The sequence below is a fragment of the Panicum hallii genome, chromosome 7 (genome assembly GCF_002211085.1).
Source record: "Panicum hallii strain FIL2 chromosome 7, PHallii_v3.1, whole genome shotgun sequence".
In the NCBI taxonomy this organism is placed as follows: domain Eukaryota; kingdom Viridiplantae; phylum Streptophyta; class Magnoliopsida; order Poales; family Poaceae; genus Panicum; species Panicum hallii.
In genome coordinates this window covers 35,984,709-36,009,456 of record NC_038048.1, presented here as the reverse complement: position 1 = coordinate 36,009,456, position 24,748 = coordinate 35,984,709, and the positions used below count along the sequence as shown (strand labels likewise).

At 48.7% G+C, this 24,748-nt stretch overlaps 3 protein-coding genes and 2 non-coding genes across 8 annotated transcripts; 3 read left to right on the top strand and 2 right to left on the bottom strand.

The window, feature by feature from the left end:
* Positions 1 to 1,351: 1,351 nt before the first annotated feature.
* LOC112900992 lies at positions 1,352 to 2,173 on the top strand. Its single transcript, XM_025969791.1, has one exon. It carries the CDS (start codon positions 1,458 to 1,460, stop codon positions 1,944 to 1,946), a length of 489 nt encoding a protein of 162 aa, XP_025825576.1. The 5' UTR covers positions 1,352 to 1,457; the 3' UTR covers positions 1,947 to 2,173.
* Positions 2,174 to 2,508: 335 nt separating this feature from the next.
* Positions 2,509 to 2,581, bottom strand: TRNAK-UUU. The gene has a single exon. It is a non-coding gene; the product is annotated as a tRNA-Lys (tRNA).
* An 891-nt stretch (positions 2,582 to 3,472) lies between these two features.
* On the bottom strand, positions 3,473 to 3,628 carry LOC112901769. Its single transcript, XR_003230357.1, has one exon. It is a non-coding gene; the product is annotated as a U1 spliceosomal RNA (small nuclear RNA).
* A 3,730-nt stretch (positions 3,629 to 7,358) lies between these two features.
* LOC112899294 (chloride channel protein CLC-c-like) lies at positions 7,359 to 14,996 on the top strand. Of its 4 annotated transcripts, none has more exons than XM_025967708.1 (8): positions 7,359 to 7,682; positions 10,027 to 10,341; positions 11,170 to 11,370; positions 11,654 to 11,831; positions 12,409 to 12,671; positions 13,031 to 13,300; positions 13,397 to 14,528; positions 14,674 to 14,996. In XM_025967708.1, the coding sequence occupies exons 2-8, from the start codon at positions 10,091 to 10,093 to the stop codon at positions 14,761 to 14,763; spliced, it is 2,385 nt and encodes a 794-aa protein (XP_025823493.1). In that variant the 5' UTR covers positions 7,359 to 7,682; positions 10,027 to 10,090; the 3' UTR covers positions 14,764 to 14,996. The 4 variants fall into 4 exon arrangements, with proteins under 4 accessions (XP_025823493.1, XP_025823494.1, XP_025823496.1 ...); XM_025967709.1 differs by having other exon boundaries at positions 10,022 to 10,341; XM_025967710.1 differs by lacking the exon at positions 7,359 to 7,682 and adding an exon at positions 9,899 to 9,919.
* A 6,804-nt stretch (positions 14,997 to 21,800) lies between these two features.
* On the top strand, positions 21,801 to 24,696 carry LOC112899015 (two-component response regulator ORR1-like). The gene is made up of 7 exons (XM_025967348.1): positions 21,801 to 22,062; positions 22,199 to 22,263; positions 22,817 to 22,894; positions 22,988 to 23,058; positions 23,436 to 23,652; positions 23,759 to 24,095; positions 24,242 to 24,696. Exons 1-6 carry the CDS (start codon positions 21,936 to 21,938, stop codon positions 23,903 to 23,905), a joined length of 705 nt encoding a protein of 234 aa, XP_025823133.1. The 5' UTR covers positions 21,801 to 21,935; the 3' UTR covers positions 23,906 to 24,095; positions 24,242 to 24,696.
* The last annotated feature ends 52 nt before the right edge of the window (positions 24,697 to 24,748 follow it).

The window sequence follows — 24,748 nt, the reverse complement described above, 5'->3', positions numbered from 1 at the left end:
TTGGATCATGTTCTTCCATTATGAAACAATTGATGGAAGATAAAGGGCCATTTGTAAAACTACTACCGTTTTCCAGATTTTTGTTGCAAAGATGCCATTCGATGACTGGTCCAGATGCATTTTTTTTTGCTTGGACTTATAAGTTCTATGATGCAATGAAAATTACGAGTGCTTGGGAAAAATAATGGAGTTGACTTTGTTCAGTTCAACTTGTCCAAGAGGCCCATTTGCAACTCGGGTCCTATTTTTCTAATTCATGTAAAAAGATTAAACTAATTCATATGAAAGTCTTGAACATTTTTCAAGTGTGAGATTCACATGGCACAAAGGGCCCTAAAACGTGCTTTTCTTCGGCAGAGTATTATATTTTGGACTAGCGCGCTACATCCGTAACTTAGAATGAGATCCACGAATGGAATTTATTCTTATTTCGCTTGGCCTTGAAGTTTGACCATTCTCTAAAAAACGGACAGCCAAAAGGGGAAAATTTAACTTGGGGTTGAGACACGACCTGAATTCCGGCTGAACAAAAGTTTAGCTTGGTCAAAAAAAAAGACATTAGCTTCTCACTTTATATTATCCTGTATCTTGAAAATAGGTATTTCTTTAGTAAATGATGATCAGCGCCGTGAAGGTGAAAAACATGTTTTTGAGGTGGTACATACGATCATGAATCTAGCGCCCACGGAGAGCATCGCCGGGGATGGAAGGACTGGTGGGGTATGACTAGGCGTGGTAACGGATCATGATCCCATATATTTAGCTTAAAATTGAATAAGATTAGAGCCCAACCCTTTTAGAATCCAATCCTTATATTATTTAGGCTAAAATTTAGAGCTTTTATCACCCCCTAGGTATGACAGGAGGGCGAGGTTTAACATTATTGATGGTTTTGTATTGGAATAACATGTCCGTCAAAATACAATTCGAAGAAAAGGATAAATACGTTCAGATCCATGTAGAAGGATCGCCAATGACCGATTGTTTTTGTTTTCTTTCCTTCAATTTGACATTGCCCAAATTTTAAGTTAACTTGTTGGAAATACAACTACTATGAAGTACGCACTCTATCTAAGAATGCAAAATGTATTTTATTTTGTTATAGGATACAACTTTGATCAACAATTACTTTGTTACTATGCAAGTTTTCTGATATAATCTGGTGCTGTTAGGCTCATATTCAAAAGTAATTACTTATGTTTAAAAGTTTATATTCAGGATCGGGACCTCGATTAGTTCTCCTTTTCATCGGTCTAGAACCGATGGAGTATTGATCTTTAAAAAAAATATCTGGAGTAGTACATTGCATGTCTCACTCTTCTTTCAACCTAATAGAATATTCCTCATCTTTATTCCCACTTCTAAACCCAACTGGTAAAAGAGCTGTCCTGACCTTTCCCATCCTTCCAAGAGGCAACGCCCAAAACCAAGAACCACCACAACTCCAATTGGTCAACATGGCGATGGCTGCCGCAGCCTCCGCCCTCCTCCTCCTCCTGCTGATGCTCGGCCCCGCCGCCTCCACCTCGGCCGCGGCGCCGTACCAACCGCCGACCGTGCCGGAGCTGATGGACCGGTTCGGCCTCCCGCGCGCGCTCCTCCCGGAGACCGCCCGGCGGTACCTCCTCCACAACGACGGCACCTTCGAGCTCTTCCTCGACGACGGCTGCGTGGTCGAGGTGGGGGGCTACCGCGTCGGCTACGACATCAAGCTCTCCGGCACCGTGTCCCACGGGGCGGTCGCGGGGCTCGAGGGCGTGCGCGTGCGCGTCCTGTTCGCCTGGCTGCCCATCACCGGCGTCGAGGTGGCCGGCGGCGAGGTCACCGTCCACATCGGGCCCATCACCAAGTCGTTCCCGGTCGTCGGGTTCAAGTCAAGCCCCCGGTGCATCGCCGGATTGGCGGCGGCGGCGGCGGTCGATGCTTCGCTTCCTCTGGTAGAGTAGTCAGCTGGTCGCGATTTGTTAGGATTTATTAGACGAAGATTGTGTTCATGCTACGATTTATTTTAATTTCTCATTGTGAATCGTATTTTGCGCTGGAAACTTCCTTCACTGGTGTTCAGTTTATTGAAGTACGCACGGTTAGTCTGTAACAGGCTTCAGATTGCATTTTTATTGGGACTATCTGTTCCTCTTTCGCGAGGAAACACCATGCATAAGTTTTCCTTTTATTTCAAAAAGATAAAGCTTTTTCTCCTGCTCTGCAGCCTGCAGGTGCCTTTTGGTCTTTCCCAACAGAAATCAATACTAGTACATCTCAACTCAAATCCGGCAAAAATTAAAATTTACAGATAAGTAAAACAAAATAAAAAACGGTCAAGAAGAAAAAAAATAGCTAAACGAATTTATGGAGCATCTTATTGTGTCCGTTGACTTGTAATGCACTGCCCAATCATCAAGAGAGAGAGAATGTACCAACGGCTTAAAAAGGGTACCCGTGCTAAATGCTGCGGTAGTGAAATTGTCTGGAAAAAAATAACGTAAAACTAAATAAAAAAGGACAAGGCGCCGTCTGTGGGATTCGAACCCACGACCACACGGTTAAAAGCCGTGCGCTCTACCGACTGAGCTAAGACGGCTTGTGCGATGTATGTTTTTCCAGAAGGTTCTTACGGCTAAAAGCCACATGGCACAAAAACTTCACTCCAAAATGGCACAAATGCAAGAGTCGCTTTCATTACAGTAAATAGAGAGTAGCTGATGGTTAGATCAAACCGCCATATCATTCCACCCAAGATCAAAGGCCGCTGTGTTGTCCATGTTATACACCCTATCGAATTCATTTTTCCAGTCGTTGTAGTAACACTCCCCAAGATTTGCATTAAACCAATATGACAACCTGGCTGCAAGTAGCCATATGCAGAGGGCATGCTTTGTGCTAGGAAGTTCCTTTTCAATTGCTTCCTTGAGACACACGTTTTGACAACCGTCTGAGGAGCTTTCCTATTCATGAAGTTGAGAAATGCCTGCCAGCAGGAAATGCTGCCAAAGAGAACAGTTCCAGTGAGGAACATTTGAGTTTTCACCCTGAACTTTTTCCTGAAATGCCCATGCAAAATGTTCCTGGTTCTCTCCGCTCAGAAGCACGCAAGCAAGGAGGCAAGGCATTCCATAATTGTTCGATCCAACTCATATTCCAAGGGCCATGTCGAGTGCAGATAACCGATGAGTGGTGTGGTGTCAAACACAACAACATCACCAAATATCTTGTTGTGCTGAACCGAAGCCGTACACATCCAGATCCAGGCAATGTTCTGCAGATGATTGTTTGCATCTTTGGTGAATTCAAACTTGGAATTGAGATCCTCAGATCCTCCATGGTGTGGGATACCTGCTCGACTTGAACCCAAAAACCGAGGGAACAAATAATCAGCAATATCAAACTTCCAACAAATTCTAAATACTACATTTTGTATTTGTACTTGCATATAACAAATGTTTCAACAAATTTTGAAACTTGAATTGTATGGGTAGGGACCGCGCCGTACCCCCTCTTCCACAAATTATGACGTCCACTCTCCCGCCCGGGGAGATGGTAGACCAGCGTGCCTGCCAAGTGCAATGCAGGCCATTGGTCCAGGTCACAAGCCTCTTTGATCGCCCATAGACCCCGTCCAGGTAAGTATGTTTCAACGCTGCACCATGAGTTGCATGTATGGCCAGCGCGTCCGCCCCCTTGGTGGTTAGTTTCCGGTACGGGACTAAATACGGTGGTGCCTGTATAATAAAACCCGGTGTCTGTTCGGAGCGCTAGCCGGGTGCTAACCACGTCCGAAGCTGATCCGGGCCCACGAAAAGCCTAGTAGTAATAGCTTGGGCCTTGATGGCGCCTCGAAACATCTTGTGGGCTTTGGTTGCTCAAGAAGAAACGCACGATCACAACCACGGAGACACGTGGCACCTCGTGCATCATTTTTCTTTCTCCAACAATTTCACCGAAACTCTCGGTAACAACTTCGCACCGTCCAGTGGTGAAGCGTGCTCGATGCCAGCTTCGTTCTCCTGCCTTCCAAAAGCTCCGGCTGAAAGGGAAAAAAACAAAAAAAAACAAATAAAGAACATGAGTAGGATGCAGTGCCAGGTTGATGTTGTACTCTCGGGTCCTGGCGGCAGATGCCAACAGCCGGAGGATCAACCTACGCACGTTTACTTGCAACTGCAAGCTGGTCAAAGCAGCTAGTCGGATCCTAGTACAGCAGTACGTACGCGCATCTTGGGGGTCACATGGCCGTCTCCATGTGCCGATCTCCCGATCTGGGATCGCCTGCAGGCGTCGGGGGTGGTGCAGCTGCATCTACGGACGGGCCCATGTGCAGTGGCGCACCATGCATCCGGGCAGCCTGTTCCGCTTGCCCTTACCATGCATCTGCGCGCGCCGCGCGATCGAGGCGGCCCTGCGGAGCACGGCCACATGCCGGCAGTGGCGCGGGCACGGTCTCGGATAATGGAGTGAGATTGGTGTAGCTGTTTTTTTTTTATAACCGAATGGGAGAGAGTTATGTTAAACATAAACTATTGTTCTCCTTAGATTATATGAATAAACCCGAAAAAAAGAAAATGCATTAGAAAAACTTTGGAGATTTTTCGTGTTTAATCTGTTAGTACCTTCTATACACGGTGCTTTGGATAAGACAACCTAGAATACCATAGACACACAACAATCCTTCTATCCAAAGACTCGAGATATCCCACAAGATACACTACTCTAAAAAGTTCACTTCATTAAAACACATACCTAAATCTATGATGAATCGGAGCATAAGCAACCGTCTTGCCATCTGCATGCACCACATGAATCTCAACCCAAGCGCCTCCTTTCTCAGAAGAATTTTTTCCCGAACCGGTAATAGTATTTGCTGTCAACCTAAGACCAACGGCACAAACTGTTTTTTCTTACGCCGCAACAGCCACCGCCGCCAAACCCTCTCGTCGCCGCCCTCTCGGTCCCCCTCCTCTATCCTTCCGATGGCCTAGCCGGTATGCGGAGAAACGAGGATCCGTCCTCTTCATAGATCCAGTCTTTTAGTTTTCTTTCAAGTTTGGTTCTCTAGCGACATCGGCGTGGTGGTGGCGACGATGACGCTGTAGAATAAGATCTCTCCGGCCTCTCCCTACCTCGACAAGGGCTGATCCGGCGCCGACGAAGGGCCAGTGAGAGTTGGTTCTGCCAGATATGGAAGGTTCTCTCCAGATCTTTGCAGTTGGTGTGTCAATCAGGAGATGCAGTTGGCTATCTTTTATTATGGCGACTTCAACCTCTTCTTTCGATTTGTTCTGCGACAAGATCCGAATTCTTTAAACCTCTGTTTTGGTGGTGAAGGATTGCAAGCCTGCGTTGTTTGGGGTGTTCCCCCTGCCGATGTTCTTTCAGTGGTTGCTAGATCTCGTTGTAAGCAGCGAGTGGTTTTTACAGTCTTTAAAGCTTTGTGCGGTGATGGCGTTTGCAGGTGTCCCTTTCCTTTGCTGCATTTCCAATGCATTTTTTAAGCTCCGGTGGACGACGAACAATCGAACTAAAAAGATGGCCAGAGAACTCTTTGATGTAATTTTATTTTCTTCATGTCATTTATGTCAAGTTGTCCTTTTATACCTCCAATTATTTTCGTCGATACGAATCAGATATGAGACACAATTTTGGTGTCTTTCTCAAAAAAAAGAAATCACTATTGTGAGGCTAGTGGCCCTGATCAACCAAAACGCCCCCACGGGATGACTAGCAGCTCCCACCAATTTGCAAATAGATGCAACATTTCAAAAACTCAACGAAGATTGTTTTAAAATAAATGGTAGTGATGCTGTTGTGTGAGACCACAACAGACGGAGTGCCACGAGATACTCCAAGAACAAGCATATGCGTCCCCATTGATAAGGATCCTGGGTGATTAAAGGACCAATGAACACTGGCGAAGCTACATGTAGGTCAAAGAGGGTCATGGATCCCCTTTGCCAATTGCAAGATCCATCAGCTAGCCACTAACCAATACTTGGAAATTAAAAAATAAGCACGTTAAGCAACAGATTAGTAATAATACATTGCCCTTCATGATCCCCTCTTGATTTGCGTTCTAACTCCGCCATGAAGATTACAAACAATGATCAGAAAAACTCTAATCAATAACCGCTGTAGCGCATCGACTCAACCTCGATAACATAACTTATCTTAGAGCAAAACTTAAGCATCTACATAGGCTGAATCAGAATGCACTAAATTATCGAAATTAGGAGGGTTCCCTTCTCGTGAGTAGTGAAGATCCCGTATTGGGCCAATGGCGGCAGCGGAATGGGCCCTAGCTAGCGACTGCGGTCAACGGAAAGCCACATCACACGCCGTGTAGATCGACTCAGGTGCTTGATCGACGGATCTCGTGCAAGGGGAAAGAGAAGACAAGGACCCGATGTTGGATCCGCGGAAGGGCCGACACCGAAATATACAGCTGTCCTACGTTCTACATCTGAGATACGTTCTACATCTGAGATACACGTGTAAGAGTAGCTGTAAGCATGAGTAGATACACCGAAATATCATCATTATTAGTTAGCCGTCCCCCTCTCTCTCTCATATATATATATATATATATATATATATATGAACAGCGTGTGAAGGAAGAATCGTATATATATGCAAGTGCAACGGAGCAGCGACATTTATTGTTTAACTGTGTGTAGCTCTGCTCTTGTTCTGAAACATGCGTCGATTGCTCTGCATCGCCCCCTCGCGTGTTGGTATCCGGTATGCTCTGCAGTGATTGGTTCGCCTGGGATTACCTCGTTAGAGAGGCAAAATTGAACATCCACACATGCTACGGTACATTGGTCGCTGTCAGGGCCAGCTAGGACAGTTGCAGCCTCCCCGGGATGCACGCCGCCGCGCGTTGCATCAGGATCACATGATGCACGTCGGATGATGCCCCTCGCCTAAGGATCGGATGGGGTCGGCTGGCCAGCACAGGGGCGATCGAGTGCACGATCGTCTTTGATCTAGCTCACCGAGGTATCCAGCCAGCCAGCCGCAAATAAAAATAACCCGATAAAAGAAGCGTGTTTTTTTTTATCCTTACCATTTGTGGGGATAAGAAGCGCTGGACAAGAAGAAGAGAAACCAGCTGGCCTGCAGTTGCTGTCACGGCTCTGCCGTCCGCTTGGCAAGGTCACCGGCGCGCCCCACGTGTCCCCCCGTCCGGACTGGACGTCGTCATCACTAGCACGCTGGCAGGTGGGCCTGGGCGCGTACCCCGCCGTCCGGTCCAGCCCAGCGGCCCCCCGAGGCGAGAGGCCCACCCGCCTTGCTCGAGATGGAGGGGGGGTCGTCTCATTTATAAAGCGAGGGAGGCGTGCGCCCTCCCCCGTCTCTCGAACCACTCCTCCTCCTCTCCCTCTCCCCTTCCTTTCTCTTTGGAAGCTTCTCCACCCACCCGGCCAGGCGGTTTGCGCCCCGGTCACGAGGCGCCGCACGGGCCCGACCGGAGGAGCGGGGAGAGGGCCAAGCGAGCGGGTGGAGCTCCCGGATCGATCGGGGAAGTCTCCGCTGACGCGAGGATCTCGATCGCTCGCTCGCGGGGAGCGAGGAGCCGCCCGGGAGCGCGCGGCCGGGGCCGGGCGGTTGGCTGATCCCTCGGCCTCCTTCCATGCTCGTGGCGGCCGGACCAGTTCGTCCGTCGAGCCGGGATCGCTGCTGCTAAGGTGCGCGCCCAACCCCCGCTGCTCCATCGTTCGAAATCACCGCTCCGAGCCGCTGCGCGCTTGTTTCGGCTCGCATTTTTTTTCTCTCTCTCTCTTTGCCGATACTGCAGAGGATCATGTTCTGTTCCTGTAGCGGCAGGATCGCAACCAATTTCAATTTTCCTTTCCAGGACTCAGACCATGCTGTAGAGTAGTTGACCTTAACTAGGGCGGTGGAATATATAAGTGGGAAGGCGCTCAACTAGATGTTCAGCTGTGGAATGGATTAGTGAATTTCTAACCTGATGAAAAAAAATCAAGTGATAAGGTAGCCAGATTTTGAGTGCAGTACGTCCCGTCCCCTTCCATTTCCTGCGGTTTAGATCGTTGCCAGCAGACAGGCCGCATATAGGCCAAGCTGGTTGGCAGTTTAGCACTGTGTATCGCCATCGTCATCAAGGAAGTAGTTAGTGAAATGTTGATTTGCTGAGCAGCTAATTAACTGGGTTGGGTTGATTTCCCTTCGCCTCATGGCGTTCACGTGAGTTGGTGCAGAAACGTGAGGGGCACGGACACTCCAATGGCACTAGGGAAAGGACAAGGGATCATGCACGTTCTGATCCGAGTATCTGACTGATCACACCCGAAACCCGTAGAGAGGGAGGGAGGGAGGGAAGAGGATGAGCACGTGGTCGGGCATCGAGCGTGATAAATAAACAATCTCTGGAACCAACTAGGAGGTGCCCTTTTCCCCGCGGCAGCCCTCCCCTCTTGTCTTCTAGTCCACTTGTGGGAAGGAAGTAGAAGATCAGCTGGAATTGACAACCCCTTTCCGAGAGGCCAAGCAAATCTATTTATTACCAATCGAAATGCCAAGTGGAATCGGGGTCAGGATCAGGATCAGGATCAGGCAGGGAAATGGCTGCCGGACGAGCCTGCCGCCGCGCCATGTGGGCTCTCGGATTATTTGTGCCGTGGGAGCGGGAGGAATTGCATTGACTTTACACGTGGTCCGGATCATCGGAATTGGACGGGGAGTGGTTGCGGAGTGCCGGGCTTGCGTTTCGAATCATTTTTTTTATTTGGTGGACGAGAGTGTGCTGCCGGCGCCGGAAAGCCGCTGGTGATTTGGGCTAGAATCAACGAAGGAATTGGTCCAGTTGTTGCTCGGTAAATGTAGTGGCGCTGGACCAAAGCAATTTGCCTTTTGCCTTGGCAAGAAGCGGAGTGAGGAGGAATATCAGGGTAGCAAGCAGGTTTCTGCGTCGAGCGAAACTGATTCTCAGGTGAGTCGTGCGCGTCAGCGTCACTGCTCTTTCCATCATCCATCTCGAACGGAAACCACGCTGATTACTGCGGCCGCTGGGCGCTGGCATCACGACAAGGCACGTGAACGCTAGGCGGGGTCGGCTTAATGGCACGGGGGTCATGGAGCCTGCACTGTACTAGTACATCTCTGTGCCGCCCCAAGCGTTTCCCGATCAGGAGCCTGCAGAAACGGCGGCGGCGGCGGCTCTCCCTGCCCCACTCCCACCAAACCAGGCACTATTTCCGCCGGCGACGATGGTCCGGAGGCGTCAATCATTCTGTTTTGTTTCTCACTTTCCGGAGAACACCTGGAGGGGGAAAAAATTCTGGTCGGAATGTGTGGCCAATAGATGAAGGTGATAAGGACAGGGGAGCATGGCTACCCGGGGGTCATCTTCATGTTGCTACCCGGGGGTCATCTTCATGTGGGGCACGCGAAAGCTCACGGCTCTTCTCGCAGTCGCAGCCAGGCAATGGAATGAGGCATCAACTCCCTCCCTCCGCTTCGCGACCACCGGAAGCGAAATTCCACGCCGGTCGGTGGACTGGCTGTGACAAGTGGCGGCAGGTGGTAGGCCGGGGTCGACCCCGCACAGTGCGCTCTGATTGTCGCGTTGCCGCATCGCTTTGCTCCCACTTTCCTGATTCTTCTGCACCGGTCTCGGGACAAGGAGGGCCCTCTGGGGTTCTGAAACTCTGAAGCAGTTCGCCACAAAACTTTTATGCTGATCCACCTGTGTTTAGATTCCTAGGTACTAGAGCTAGAGTTAGAAATGCAGACCAACACGACTCCAAGAATTCAGAAAGGTTATGTCAAATTAGATTTGCTCTACACTGATGATTCAATTTGGATTTGGATTGAATCCTGATGATTTGATCCAAACCACCACAAAACTAGGCAGGGGGTTTTTTTTAGAAAAAACAAGTAATTCTTCACTGCTAAGTCAAGGGTAATCTGTGCTCAAACAATTCAACATGGTTCCATTTCCCATTTTCTTTTTTTCGTCTAATTTATTTCCTGACCATTTTGGTTTCCTCTGCACCTCACGTAGTGCAGCCAGAGGCGCAGGAGAAGGAAGAGTCACTGAGGCAGCTTCAGCGACGCCGCCACCCACGCAGTAATGGACGGCCACCACTTGCCGCCCTCCCACCAATCGCCGCCGGCGCAGCCGGAGCGGCGCGGCAGCTTCAACTACGACATCGAGAGCACGGACGCCGCATGGCGCGGCGCGCACACGGCGTCGGAGGCGCTGCTGCGGTACGACGACGACGGCCCGCGGGAGCCGCTGCTGCGGAAGCGCACCACGAACACTACCTCCCAGATCGCCATCGTCGGGGCCAACGTCTGCCCCATCGAGAGCCTCGACTATGAGTACGTTCATTACCCCCGCAAACACTCTACTCTCTGTAGTCTGTATCCCCCTCCGTTCATATTCTCGGCTCCTCGAGAGCTTTGCAGATTGATTCCAATTCGAGAAAAAAGTGTGATCTTTAGTGTTTCAAGGACCATGGTGGTGATCTTGACGAGGGATGGTTGTTATTAGTTTATTGTTTGGAACGACCACTAGAAGAAAGCTAGGATCTTGTGATGCGTTGGGAAGACGAGAAACTGATAAATATTGTTTCAAGAAAGTGTGATCACGGATGCGGCCTTTTCTCCGTTGAAGTTTCTAAAGAATTCATACAGCCATGATGACAATATAGTGTTTATTATGTTCTTTTTGTGCTGATGGTATTACTGAATAGGGTCGAGGGAGGCTTATCGGTAAATTCATCGAATTTTAAGTCGTCCATTGCAGGATCTTCCATAGTTCACATTATGCATATATTATATTTTAATGAACACTTAGTATAAAGTATGGGGGTGTAGAAGAAGAAATAAACTAACTATTTGGGGTCTGAACCGTGCACTGCTCCAGTGGCTTTTGAAATATATGAGAACACACACCAACAACACGTTTCAATCTTGTGGTATCCGGTATGAATTAGTAGTAATGAACTTATATGCTTTTAAATCGGGCTGCAGCATGCATAAGTAGGATATCTGCTAATAAATTTAGAAGATGTCGACTGCTAAAGTTCATCAGTTGGTTTAAAACTGGCAAAAGTAAATTGCAGACTGTAGATTCCTAAAAAAAATTCTGTAAACTTTAGCAAGATTATTACTTACGGTCTAGAATTCTTCAATTGCATGTTTTAGAATTGTGGAAAACGACCTTATCAAGCAAGATTGGAGATCAAGAAAGAAGAAGCAAATATTCCAGTATATTGTTCTGAAATGGTCTTTAGTTCTTCTCATTGGCTTGTGTACGGGACTTGTTGGCTTCTTCAACAACCTTGCGGTTGAAAACATTGCTGGGTTCAAACTGTTGCTCACAGGTGATCTAATGCTCAAGAAGAGGTAAAGCTTCACTCTGGTGCTTTTGCATTTTACAATTTACTAGAAGTTAGTTTGATTCGCTGAAAAAAGTTAGTTGGTTCCCCCAGCTGCTCTACATAACCTGTCATCAATTCAGTGTAAAACACAGAGACCAACTTGCATAAGGTTTATCTGGCTTACATCAATTAAATAATGTTTTTTGAAACATAAAACTGGCAAGATATTTGCCAGATTTATATTAATAACAAAGAAGGGGTTCAATTAAATAATGTGAAGCGTAAATGGTTTGTTGCTTCCAGTGCAGGTACTTCACAGCCTTTCTGGCATATGGAGGCTGCAATTTAGTCTTGGCAGCCAGTGCTGCAGCAATCTGCGCTTACATAGCTCCTGCTGCTGCTGGGTCTGGTATCCCTGAAGTTAAAGCATACCTTAACGGAATTGATGCTTACGCTATACTAGCTCCTAGTACACTCTTTGTGAAGGTAAAGTCCAGCTCAGCATGAAATACATGCAGCCATGTTGGAGATTTTTTTTACAGGGAAACAATTTTTTATTTCTTACTCTTCGATCGTTTATGTTTGATTTCTTACTCTCCGACCATTTCTTTCCTATATTAACTTTTAGAGCTAACTTGAATTACTATTTTCTATCATTTGCATTACAGCTCATGAAGCACCCTTGAAAAATGTTGTAAAATTCCCATTCAAGGACTACTAGGCCATTATGAAGCTGAATCGACAGGCAAACTATGTTTTGCTTGGAGAGCAGCCATACTACCTTGAGCTACAACAAATTCAAAAGAGTGTCGTTGTTAGTATTTCTTTAGATATGTGTTGCCAAAGGGAGTCTGTTACTTTGGATAGTTAACAATTCGTTATGCTTATAGGCCGAAATTTTCCATTAGAATTTAGTACAGCTTATAGTGTTTATGACCGATAATGTTCAGAATCATTGTGTTTGTGGCTGACACGTACTAGTTCTATCATGAGTCATGAGCACATGTTTGTCTAATTGTTGTTAGAGTAGAACAAGCTCTGAAAAACTTCTATATCTCTGCAGATATTTGGTTCAATACTTGGAGTTTCAGCTGGTTTTGTACTTGGAAAGGAAGGTCCGATGGTACATACAGGAGCATGCATTGCAAACTTGCTTGGTCAAGGGGGGTCACGCAAGTACCATCTTACATGTAACTGGCTCAGATATTTTAAGAACGATAGAGATAGGCGGGATTTGATTACTTGTGGGTCTGCTGCTGGAGTTGCAGCAGCATTCCGTGCACCTGTTGGCGGTGTGCTCTTTGCTCTTGAGGAAGCAGCATCTTGGTATAATCTCTTTTCTCTCGTTGCAATTGTTAACTCATATTTTAGGAGGCACTATAATCTTGCCATATGCCCTTGGATTTATAAGAACCTCATCACCAAGGACCAAGCAAAAAAATGCAGATCTTGATCACAATTGCAGTAGCTGTATCCCATAGAGATATGACTTCCACCATATTGGCACATCTTGTAGGTAGGAATCATCATAGTTTACATTGGGTTAGTACACTGACTGGAGAACTGTTTGAGAATGGACGAATCTGATTGCAACTGCAGTAGATGGGTGATGTGGACATTATTTTGCTGCATTTTCTTATCCAGCTTTTGCCCATGGCTAAAGGGCTCTCTCCTCCATTTTTCAGGTGGCGAAGTGCTCTCCTGTGGAGAACATTCTTTACAACTGCTGTTGTTGCTGTTGTATTGAGGGGCCTGATCGGGTTCTGCCGTAGTGGAAAATGTGGTCTCTTTGGTCAAGGAGGGTTGATTATGTTTGATCTTAGCGCAACGATACCTACTTACAGTACCCAAGATATCATTGCAATTATTGTTCTTGGGATCATCGGAGGGGTATTTGGAGGCTTGTTCAACTTTCTCTTGGATAGGATTCTCCGCGCCTACAGTTTTATCAATGAGTATGGAATCCATCGTGTGCATTTAGTTTACGCTCTCAAATTTTCCTTCAAGATGCAATGTCATTTACATTATTCCCACTGGTTGTCTGCCTGCAGGAAAGGTGCTCCATACAAGATCCTTCTTACAATCACAATATCGATTATCACATCAGCATGCTCCTATGGGCTCCCTTGGCTCGCTCCATGCACTCCGTGCCCAGCTGATGCCATGGAGCAATGCCCCACCATTGGACGCTCTGGGAATTATAAGAATTTTCAGTGCCCACCAGGTCACTACAACGGTCTTGCATCACTTTTCTTCAACACAAATGACGATGCCATCCGCAATCTGTTCAGCAGTGGCACCGAGAAAGAATTCCACATGTCCACTCTGTTTGTCTTCTTCACTGCCATTTACTGCCTTGGTCTTGTGACATACGGTATTGCTGTCCCATCTGGTCTTTTCATCCCTGTTATACTTGCTGGGGCTACATATGGGCGCATAGTGGGGACGCTTCTTGGTCCAATATCAGACCTTGATCCTGGACTCTTTGCACTTCTCGGTGCGGCATCTTTCCTCGGTGGAACAATGAGGATGACCGTCTCAGTTTGTGTGATACTTCTGGAGCTCACAAATGACCTCCTTATGCTCCCGTTGGTCATGCTCGTTCTTCTGATATCGAAGACTATAGCCGACAGCTTCAACAAAGGAGTTTATGACCAGATCATAGTGATGAAAGGCATGCCATTCCTGGAGGCTCATGCCGAACCCTACATGAGGCACTTGGTTGCTGGTGATGTTGTATCCGGGCCACTGATCTCCTTTTCAGGCGTTGAGAGAGTGGGGAACATTGTTCAGGCGTTGAGGATCACAGGCCACAATGGATTTCCAGTGGTGGATGAGCCACCCCTATCAGAGGCTCCAGAGCTCGTTGGACTCGTGCTTAGGTCCCATCTGCTGGTCCTGCTGAAAGGCAAGGGCTTCATGAAAGATAAGGTGAAAACCAGCGGTAGCTTCGTGCTAAAAAAGTTTGGTGCCTTTGATTTTGCCAAGGCTGGGTCTGGAAAAGGTTTGAAGATCGAGGACCTGGATTTCACAGACGAGGAAATGGATATGTATGTTGATCTCCATCCAATTACAAATACCTCACCGTACACGGTGGTTGAGACCATGTCACTTGCGAAGGCTGCAGTCCTTTTCCGGGCACTAGGATTGAGACACCTGTTGGTTGTGCCGAAGACCCCAGGGGTGAGCTCTCTTTCTCCACGCTTCACTCTTGACTGCCAAAAATTTGGAAGGGGCCTGACATTTGAGTCCATGCTGTAGCACAACCCGTCGAATTTTTTCGTCAAACTTAACGCCGGTAACTAATTTCTATTTTGTTTCATTGCAGAGACCACCTATCGTTGGGATCCTGACGAGGCACGATTTCATGCCGGAGCACATTCACGGGGTGTTCCCGAACCTCCACAAGTCACACTAAGGAAGCATTCAGTATATGTTTGTTTGCTATTTCTTGCCTTGTAGCTTAGCTGTATGCAGAGAAAGCTGCCTTGCGCAATATTTGGTGCCCCCACCTGGCATTTTGTTTGCCCTTTTGTATTTTTTACGGAGTACTCCAAAATCTTAAAACTGTGGAATAATATTGTATTCGTTGTAAAGAGCTGATCCCTCACATCAGCAATTGAATGGATTTTTGCAGCCCATCATCTTGTAGATTTACAACAGTAACCTGGCAAGATAGTAGTGTGGAAAATGGAGTCGCACTGCATGCCTGCATGGGCATGCAAAATGAATGAGGTGTGGAAACGATGAAAGTTAATGCTTGAGTTTATCTTGTTTTGGTATGGGATTCTTCTCCGTGCGTCTTAGAAATCGGTCCGGAGGGGGTAGATAAGAATTCAGTAGAGATAGTAAAATTACCATACCTGGTTTGTTTTTTAGCAGGAAGCATGTGCTAAGCTAAACTGAAATCATGCAAAAGTGCTGGGCGTGGGAGCCTGTTCCGTCGTGCAGGCAGCACACCCATCTGGCCCGGCCCTGCTTCTCACGCTCCTGCACGGAGCAGAGGGCGCTTAGTTCTGCCCTAACAACTGTCAATTTCTGTTAGTCTTTTTTGTGCAGATAATTCGGAGTTTTAAGTACTGTGTTGTGCATGTTAACTGGCATGTTGATCTCCAGAGTTACAAGTACTTGAAGAGAATTGGCTAAAGTTCAAACCTTAATTTGTGGCTTGTTAAAGAAAACCCTATCTGCCACGAAAATGTTGTTGCATGTAGAGCAAACGGGTCGGCTGTCGACATGCCGGCGAGGGACGGCATCGTACTTGTTGCTATCACGTCTCCGATCTCTGGAGATCCCCGGAAATTTGCCGGGATCCTTCCACAGCGGCCCCCGGTGGCACCTACAGTATCTATCAACTACCAAAGCATCACGCGGCCCCACATGCCAGTGGCCCTGGACACGAACAGAATGGGTCCTGAGGACAGTGACAGGTGGGCGCCATGATGCTGCCCCTGTATATTCTGGCATGTGGCGTCTCAGCTGCCCAAAATGCCCTTTTTTTATTGAGACCATGGACCAGCCATGGCCTTTTTTGGTGTTTTCTGTGCGGGTTGCATCTTGCACAGCATGCCGGTTGCACCAAGAAATTTAATTCAACAAACTCTTTATCGGCTTAAGTAGTATTCCCTCCATCCCATGAAGAGTGCAATTCTAATTATTCGTAGATACAATAGTGGTGGCGTGAAAAGACTCAAATGCCCTTATTTGTTTGCTACATGTGGTTAGTTTTGGTATGCAAATCAAATTTGATCGCTTAATTAGGTAGGTAGGTTGTTGAGATCCAGTCTAGAGATTTGCGCTCTTTGTAGGATTTTTTTTTAAACATAGGATTGCACTTTTTATGAGATGGCGGGAGTAGGTTTTAATTATTGGATGGAAATTCTGTGTCTGCACTGACTTTTTGGGCTTTGATTTGGTTTGCTCTGTATCCATTGTCATTGTGCCTTTGTTTATGGGCTGATGGCTGCTGGTTCAGTTGCAGGGTTACAGCCCATGTGCGCAAACAGGACTAGGCCATCATGCTGAGAGCCTGAGACTGCTGCCCAATGAGCTCCTACACATCCTACACGAGCATGTCCGCAGCTACTCCGCGAAAAAGATTTTTGTTGATGATGATATTGATAGTATGTTGATATGGGAGGCAACACACAATCCTTTTGTATTGCATTGCCTTGCCTTTCACGCGAGGGCAGGCAGGTGAGCAAAAGATCCTTGCGGTTTCTTGTCTCAGAGCTGACCACCTAGCCTAGTTGTAGGAACTAGGAAGTAGCAACCAAACACTACTTGCTAGAAATCTAGTACCCTAGCTAGAAATCTAGGAAACACTACGAGTCCCAACGAGTAGTACAATTCCTTTTAAAAAACGGTGAAAATTCTTCCACTGAAACCCAACTTTTTATGAAGCGGCATGTTTTTATTTGCAAAACGTATATTTTACAATATTGCTCCGAATCATAAAAAGCAATTACAGTATTTGTTTTACTTTTTTAGTGTTGTACGACAGATATAACCCTACATGACTATAAGACTATTGGATGCGAAAAAGTTTAGTTTCAAAATGCTTTGAATATATGTTTTCAAGTCTAGAATTATGGATTTATAGTTTATAACATTTATGATTTTAAAGTTAGAGACGTATATATGTATTTAAGCACTATATATGAAGTTTTTGATTCACCCTTAAATAAAAATTAGTTAAAAGTTTTTAACATGTGCTTATAAAGTTTTGGACCTACAGAGCACAAAGTTTGAGATGGGCTGTTACAAAGTGCCTAGAGCTGTTATTTATATGAAGTTTTCGATTCATTGGAAGAAAAAATAGTGAAAAGTTATGTGATTTATAAAGTTTTGTATATTGGAGTGCAAAGTTTTTAATGTGCTAGTACAAAATTCCTAGACACGGGAGTGAAAAGTTTGGAGTTGCAAAGTTTTGAAACTAGGTGTACAAAGTTTATAATGTGCTAGTAGAAAGTTCATAAATTTTGAGTAGAGGTATGGAGTTCAAAGTTTTTTGGATCATTTTATAGTATAATATTTGAAACATGTTAGTAGAGTTTATTGAATTTGGAGTGTAAAGTTGGGAGTCAGTCTTTCACTTCCAATTACAAAGGAAAAAAAAATACCACATGTTCATTTGTGAGTTTCTTTCTTAAATAATCACCATGATATAAGGGAAAATATTTTTTTTTGTTGAAGTAATCCCCGCCAATTTTATCTCCTACGCACCCGTTGTCCCGAATGGGAAGTGAAAAGTGCACACAAAAGCTCGACACGAGAAATGAAAATTTATAGACATGAGAAACAGGAGACGTCTAATCAACATGCACCATCAGTTATTGTCTACGCACACGCTGCCAACTACTAATTCGTTGTGCTCGTGCGCCGCTAGTAGACCGCAGCGCTCGTTCGTCGCCGGTGCGTCCCGGCGCTCGCTCGCCAAAAATATTGCTTTTAGCCGAGGGAGGAAGCAGTGGTAGCACAAAATAAGGCCTGCCGCCGCCGTACGAGTTTTAATTTCTCTTGACGGAGGCTGTTTGAAAGCCGCCGCGTTTCCTCCTGCTCCTGCGGCGGCGGTCCTGCCATCGATCCCCCGCCGGACCCCGTATCCTGCCCGCGATCCGACGGCCCCCCCCGTCGCGCTTGCACCACCCCGCGATCGAGGCCCCCCGCCGCCGCCGCCGGGAGGGCGAGCTCGACCGTGCCGCTGGTCATGGGGATCCGGGATCCCTCAAAAGACACGGATAGAAACTGCCCACCTGCCAGTGAGATCTCGGCGGACTCCAAGTCCTGCAGCGCCGCGCCGGGCCTAGCAGCCATCGGCCTGGTGTGGCGCCTGCTGTCCACGGATCGCCGGATCCTCCTCGCGATCGGGATCCCGGACGGACCCCAAGCAAGCAGCGCAGCGCAGGAGCCCCGGATCCCGGGGGCTGAGGCCCACCCCCGTTTACGGCCCTTCAATGCGGCTTCGCCCGCGCGCCCCCGGCACGGCGTCCAGCCAGGTTGTTGGCGGCGTGGCAGGAGAGGAGTAGCTAGTTCTGCGTGCTACCATCGTACACGTACTGGTTTTTTTTTCTGCTCCTTGCTGACCGTATCGTCTGACTACCAAGATCGTTCACTGCGCATGTGCAGGTGACAGTAAAGGCAAGGTAGGCCGAGAGCTAGCGTCAGTATATAGCAGTAGGCAATACGTTTCCCTAGCTACTCGTAAAAGAAGACCGACCAGCACGAGCACGAGCACGAGCTGACCAGAAGGGGCCATGCTGGAGCTTAACCTCGCCACGTGACCAGGAGACCTACCTGAGTGGCTGGCTGGCCATCAACTGCATGCGAACGAACGGACAGATCCATCCGATCCGTGACGACCGTCGTCGACGTGTCTCCGCGCGTCGTGGGGCTCAGCTCCCTGCCCGGACAGTGACGCCCGGCCACCAGCAGCTCCATTATTCGATCCATCGAGGATCTTGCCGAGATCTCCCGGCGTTTAAGCCCAGCCCGGCCCCTACCCCTGATGACGACGACACCCGGGCCAGGCCAGACGCCCCCGATCTCCTCGCCGCGGCTGCAGTGCAGGGCCACTCACTACTCACCAGTTCTTCCAAACAACCCCTTGGCCCATCATCAAAAAAGAGAAAAGAAACTCCGGTCAAATTCGAAAGGAGGGCCGGCCGGTCAGTGATGGCTGGCGAGGTCTCAAAGCTTTCCAGGCCCTGTGATGACTGCGCGGCTTTGATAGCAGGCCTGGCGTGAGCATGTGGCATCGATGCTGTGTCAGTGTATCTCAGGGCATCGTCTTTTGGGGAGCAGAAGCAGTAGAAAGGCCTAGATGACCTTTTTCTTTCCCCCTCTTGCATATGAGTGTAGGCGGACATGAGGCAAAGCCAAAAGGCACTGAATGCAAGCCAATATGCGAACCGAGTGTCGGCATGCAATGCATGCCCGCATGAGCTAGGAGGCCTCTTAACTCGAGGCCGGCTAACAGTGGCTTGGAAATCCAGTTTAACGGTTGTTTTGAGATGCGATGAGATACTAGCTTTCTTTTCGGAAGATGGAAAAGACACTATCCACTGGTCACTTGTCCATCGATCACGTAAGGTATTTTAGTTTTTCTAAATTCATAAATTTCGCCATGCTATGCACCAAAACGTACGCTATGTCTAGATATATAAATTTTACTACGAATTTAATTAGAAAACTCAAAGCGCCTACGGCAGTGCCTGTTTTTTTTTCAGAGGACACGGGGTACCGTGCCTTGTGAATTGCGGTGGTACATTGGTACAGCCGTACAAGCAATCGATCGATCTCCGTTCGTCCTCTACTTCCACCAATTTTTTTTTTTCAGGAGGCGGAAGAACAAGCAGCAGCGGCAGCTACGCTTCACAGACTTGCATTGCAATGCACCGGAAGGATAACCAGTCATTATCCACACGAAACTCGATAAGACGGTGTCAGGGCTGCGACGAGGCTGCCTGGCTGCTCGCTCGTACCGCCGGCCTGCGACGACGACCAGGGCCGGCCCCGTACGTCTACGCGGCAAAATCTTGGGGGCAGTGCTGTGCTGAGCGATCGGTCACGTTCGTATTCAGATACACGATCCATTTGTACGTCGTACGACTCTAGCCATCGACTTGCGAAAAGAACAGGGGGCAAACGATTCGGTCGTGCTGTTCATTCAAACAAGTTTTGGTTGAATGAAGAAGCTCCACCATTCACGTACAGAGCGAGCGCCTCTCTCTTTCTCCCCCCCTGCTTCGTACCTGCTGCCAGCAAATCTAGCTAGCGTATCGCCGAGTAAACTCACTCGCGTGCGTGTCAGCAAATCTAGCTAGCGTAACGTGGTCCGATTCAGCGGGCAGCGCATTGGATACACCGTCGCAGACGGATGAATGGATGCATGCAGCAGCAATGGAGGTAGAAGGACAGGGGGGAAATCTATTCATGGCACGGTGCTGCTGGCCGCCGATCTATCGCACAAGGAGATACCTCATCGCTGCAGGTGGACCCACAAGCACTGTTTGTCTTCCTTCTGAGCTCGAGATGGTTAGGGTAGGGGGGAGGGGGTGAAGCGGCCGCCGGCAAATGGTGGGAGGTTGGGGGGCGAGGTCGATGTGGTGGGGGTGGTGGTCGATGTGGCGGGGGTTAGAGTTTGAGGTTGCCAGGCTTTCCAATGACCGTTGGCCTTAGAGGAGGAGGTCGGCGTCGGCGGCGATACGGCGCGGGAGCGCCACCGGCCGGCGCGGGGTTGGACCACCGGTGGGCGGCGGCCGGCAGCAGGGGCGAGGAGAAGGTTAGGGCGGCGAGGTCGAAGGCTATAGGCTCGCCACCGACCAGGGTCGAGAAGCGACTGCATCTGCGATTGGAAGACTTATTCTAGGAGTAGATACCTGCAGGACAGAGGCTAGACGCCCGCACTAGGATCCAAACAAAACCTCAGCCTGTTCATTGCATCATCAAATACATCAACATATATAGTCAGTTACACTAGATCGAAGAAGTGCTTATACACCAACCTGTGTCTACAGGGTATAACAAAGGAAGTTACTTTGTTGTGCCACCTCAAGTTAGTCTTCTTGAAATACTCATCAGCAAATCAACATGTGTGGTGGGACTCGAGCCTAGGTACTTGCATAAAAGCTTTTGAGAGCGGAGCTATTCATATTTCCTAGTACATGTAAATAAAGGGGGAAAACGAAGTACCAAGTTGCGTGTGTGTGTGCAAGCATTTGCGCCCGGAGTGTGCCTCGAACAGAAAATACCACAATCACTGCTAATGATGCTTATCAAAAAAAGGTGCTACTCCTTTCCCCGTCCCCCGTTTGGCCCCGGCCATGCTTGCATCGTCGTCGTTCGTTACGCGTTGCAAGTCGTGGCGCCGGGACAAACCAAAAGGAAGCAATGAAGGATCGGATCCACGTGCTGCCTTTTTCTAACCCCACCATATCTAGCAGCCCTCAAGAAAACAAAATGTCAGGATCGCCGCTGCGGCGAACCGAATCACATCGATCGCCCCGCTTCATCAGTCACTCGAAATCGAAATGGCCCTTTCCAGCAACGTCAACGGCTAAGATTAATCAGAAGCGAAACTTTCTTTTCGACGCATGATTTTTCTGTTTGTTGGGCGATCCAGGAAAAGGGTCTCGGAGATTTTAGAAAATGGTATTTTCAAAGAAAAGATTTGAGAGAGAGAAAAGCGCGGAGGAAAAAAGAACCGGAGGAGGGAGGGGAGCGTGGACTGGGGAGATTCCCCGACAGCAAAATCTAGAGCAAAAGGCACTTTCCCTCCCCGCGCCGCGCGAGACGTTCCGTCGCCGACATGTGGGCTCGCGCCTGTGGGCCCCGTTGTCGGTGGGGGAACGTCACGGTGACTTGTGTGTCAGAGGATCCAGTTCCCCCGGGAGTGGGGCCCGCACGCTCCCTCCTCTAGTCTTCTTCCTCACCGTCTCATTCCCTGGTGGCGTGGTGCGGCGTCAAGCTTATAAGAGGAGCACCCGGCAGTCCTCTTCCTCTACCACGACTAGAAGCTTGCGCCGCTGCTGCCGCTGCTCAGATTGTAGAGAGAAAGAGGAGGACACTGCGACAGAGGAAGAGAGTGACATGGAGGTTGGAAGAGCGGAGGCGGCGGAGGGGGTGACGAGGGTGCTGGTGGTCGACGACTCCCCCGTCGACCGCCGGGTGGCGCAGCTCCTGCTCAGCAGCAGCTCCTGCGCCGGCTCCTTCCACGGTCAGCACGAACCTCCTCACAGTAGCACTCTACTAGTTTCTTGCTCTTTCCTGGCTCTGATTGCAGAGTACAGAGTCGATGGAATTATCTTGTTGACGCTGCTGCTGGGGTCTGACTAGCTCCGATTTTGTTCCAGTGATCGCCGTCGACAGCGCGAAGAAGGCCATGGAGTTCCTCGGCCTCAACCTCATGGACGGCAAGGTAAAGACCCCTGCTCTCATCACAACCAGTTTCGGGATCATGCATGCTTCTCTCGCTAGCTGATGCCAAGACGAATTCAACCTTGCTGTGACTAGCAGCAGGCAGACCTGGCATGCCGTGCTGGTTTACAGTTTACACCGCACCACACACTGAGCGAGCGCCTGGTGGCGCGCCGTACCATACGCGTGACGGCTTCTGTTCTCCACTTCTCTCTCTCACACACACACACATATTGAAGCACATGGTCACCACTTTTCATGGCGTCCAAAAGGGGCCGTCTCACAGCAGCCTGAGAAAAAGCTGTCTAGTGTAGCACCACCGCTCTAATATATAGTAAAAAATGTCATGATTAAGATAGTGTTAGTGCTGCATTCGGGGAAGCATGTCTGGGTCAGTGCCCCAGTGACATCTCGCCTTCATGTCCTGCAAAAGCTCAGCACCGGATGGGAGAGTAGGGACGGTGCTACAGACTCCAACGCGATTCTGTGCTGAGCAGGAATCACTGCGCTGAAGGCGATCCAACAGTGGTTAAAAATACCGGGCATTTTTGCAGGGGCAGGCCGTCGACATGGTGCTCACCGACTACTCCATGCCTGACATGACCGGCTATGAGCTTCTCAAGGCCATCAAGGTACGCACACATGCTGACATGCAACAAACCACTGCATTTTCTGAATTGCGGCGCTCATCCTCACACACTGCAAATTTCACGGGTGTTTTCCAGGCGATGAACCTCCTGAAGCCGATACCAGTGGTCGTCATGTCTTCAGAGAACGAGCCCCAGCGGATCAGCAGGTGACTCGTCCTTCTCAGTTTCTTCCGTTTTTCAGTACCAGTTTTTGTGCAAAGTTGATGCAGTTGAATAAAAAGGAAAAGCTGCCTTTCTGTTCTCTCTGAATGCCTGCTTGAAAACGTTTGCCAGTAATCTTGTCTGTAATGCATCATCATGGTTGTTCAGTAAAAATTCGCCCATCCTGTGACTGCAGTCCTGGACCTGCATTTCTCTAATTATGAGTTCTCAAGGACGACCGGTGATGGTACCAGACAGAGATTTCGTCTTCATTTGTGCATTTCATACAGAATCTTGACCCTTGATCGTGTAATGGAACCATACGACCCGGCAGGCGATAGATCGTAGCGAGCTCTTAACTCTCTGTTACTGACAACAACAGATGCTTGAACGCTGGCGCCGAGGACTTCATCGTGAAGCCCCTGCAGAGCAAGGACGTGCAGCGCATCCGGAGCTGCTCCACCGCCAGGCCCAACAAGGGCTCCGCGCCGTGCGAGGCCGCGACCAAGAGGACGCCGCCGCCGCCCTCCGGCCACCACGCCGCCGGCGGCGCCGCGTCGGCATCGGGGCGGCGGGGACATTTCGCCGGAGTCGCGATGGTACGTACGGCACCTGCGCCCGCACCTGCAGAAGAAAGTCGAGAAGGCGAAATCTTTTTTAGCGCAACGCTGATCGGCTTCATGCGCTTTGCTGCTGTGGCTGCAGATCCTGCACTCGTCGAGCGCGGAGCTCTCGCAGTACTTCCCGCTGCTCGTCAAGCTCGTCCTGCTGGCGTACGCCGTGCTGTGCCTGGGCGAGATCCTGCACAGATGGTCGTCAGGCGGCGGCGGCGGCCGCTCGCTCTCCCTGTGACGCGCCTGCCTGCAGCGACGGTGCGGTGAAGTTTTGCTGAAAGGCAAGTGCTTCATGACAGAGAAGGTGAAAACCTGTGAGAGCTGGCTTCGTGCTGCAGAAAAATGACACTTGCAAAGGCCGCCGTCCTTTTCGAGGACATAGGATTGACGCACATATTGGTGACTTGGTTGTGCCGAAGATCCCAGAGGTGAGTTCCCTTCCCTCCACGTCTTGCTCCAGTGATCAAAACATGGCAGCGCTGGGCATTCTTCTGAGTTCATGTTGTTGCATAACTAGTCATGCTTTTTTTGACAAACCTGTGCCTGCAACTAATTTCTTTCTTGCTCGTTACAGAGACCTCCCATTGTTGCATTGGAATCCTGACGAGGCACGAGTTCATGCCAGAGCATATTCATGGACTCCTCCCAGATCTCCACAGGGCACATTGAGGAAGGCGTTCAGCATCATGTTTTGTTTTCTGTTGCCTTGTAGCTCTAGGCCTGTACTAGCTAGCTGTGTGGAAAGGAAGCTGGATTGTGCAGTATCTGCCTCCCCCGTCTGCCCTTTTGTTTTCCTTTCTGTTCCTTCTAGACTAGTACTCCAAAATCTTGAAATCATTGAACAATGCTGTATTTGCTGTAAAGAGCCGATTCCCCAACCATCGACTGAGTGGATTTTTGTAGTTCATGGTACTGTCTAACTTCAACAAAGGGTGCGTTCGTTTTCTGGGGCTTAAAAGTTTAGAGGGGTCATATCAAAGAGAATCTTATCATTTAGAAGTATTAAATAAAGTCTAATTATAAAACTAATTGCAGAACCCAGTGCTAATTCGCGAGACGAATCTAATAAGGTATATTAGTC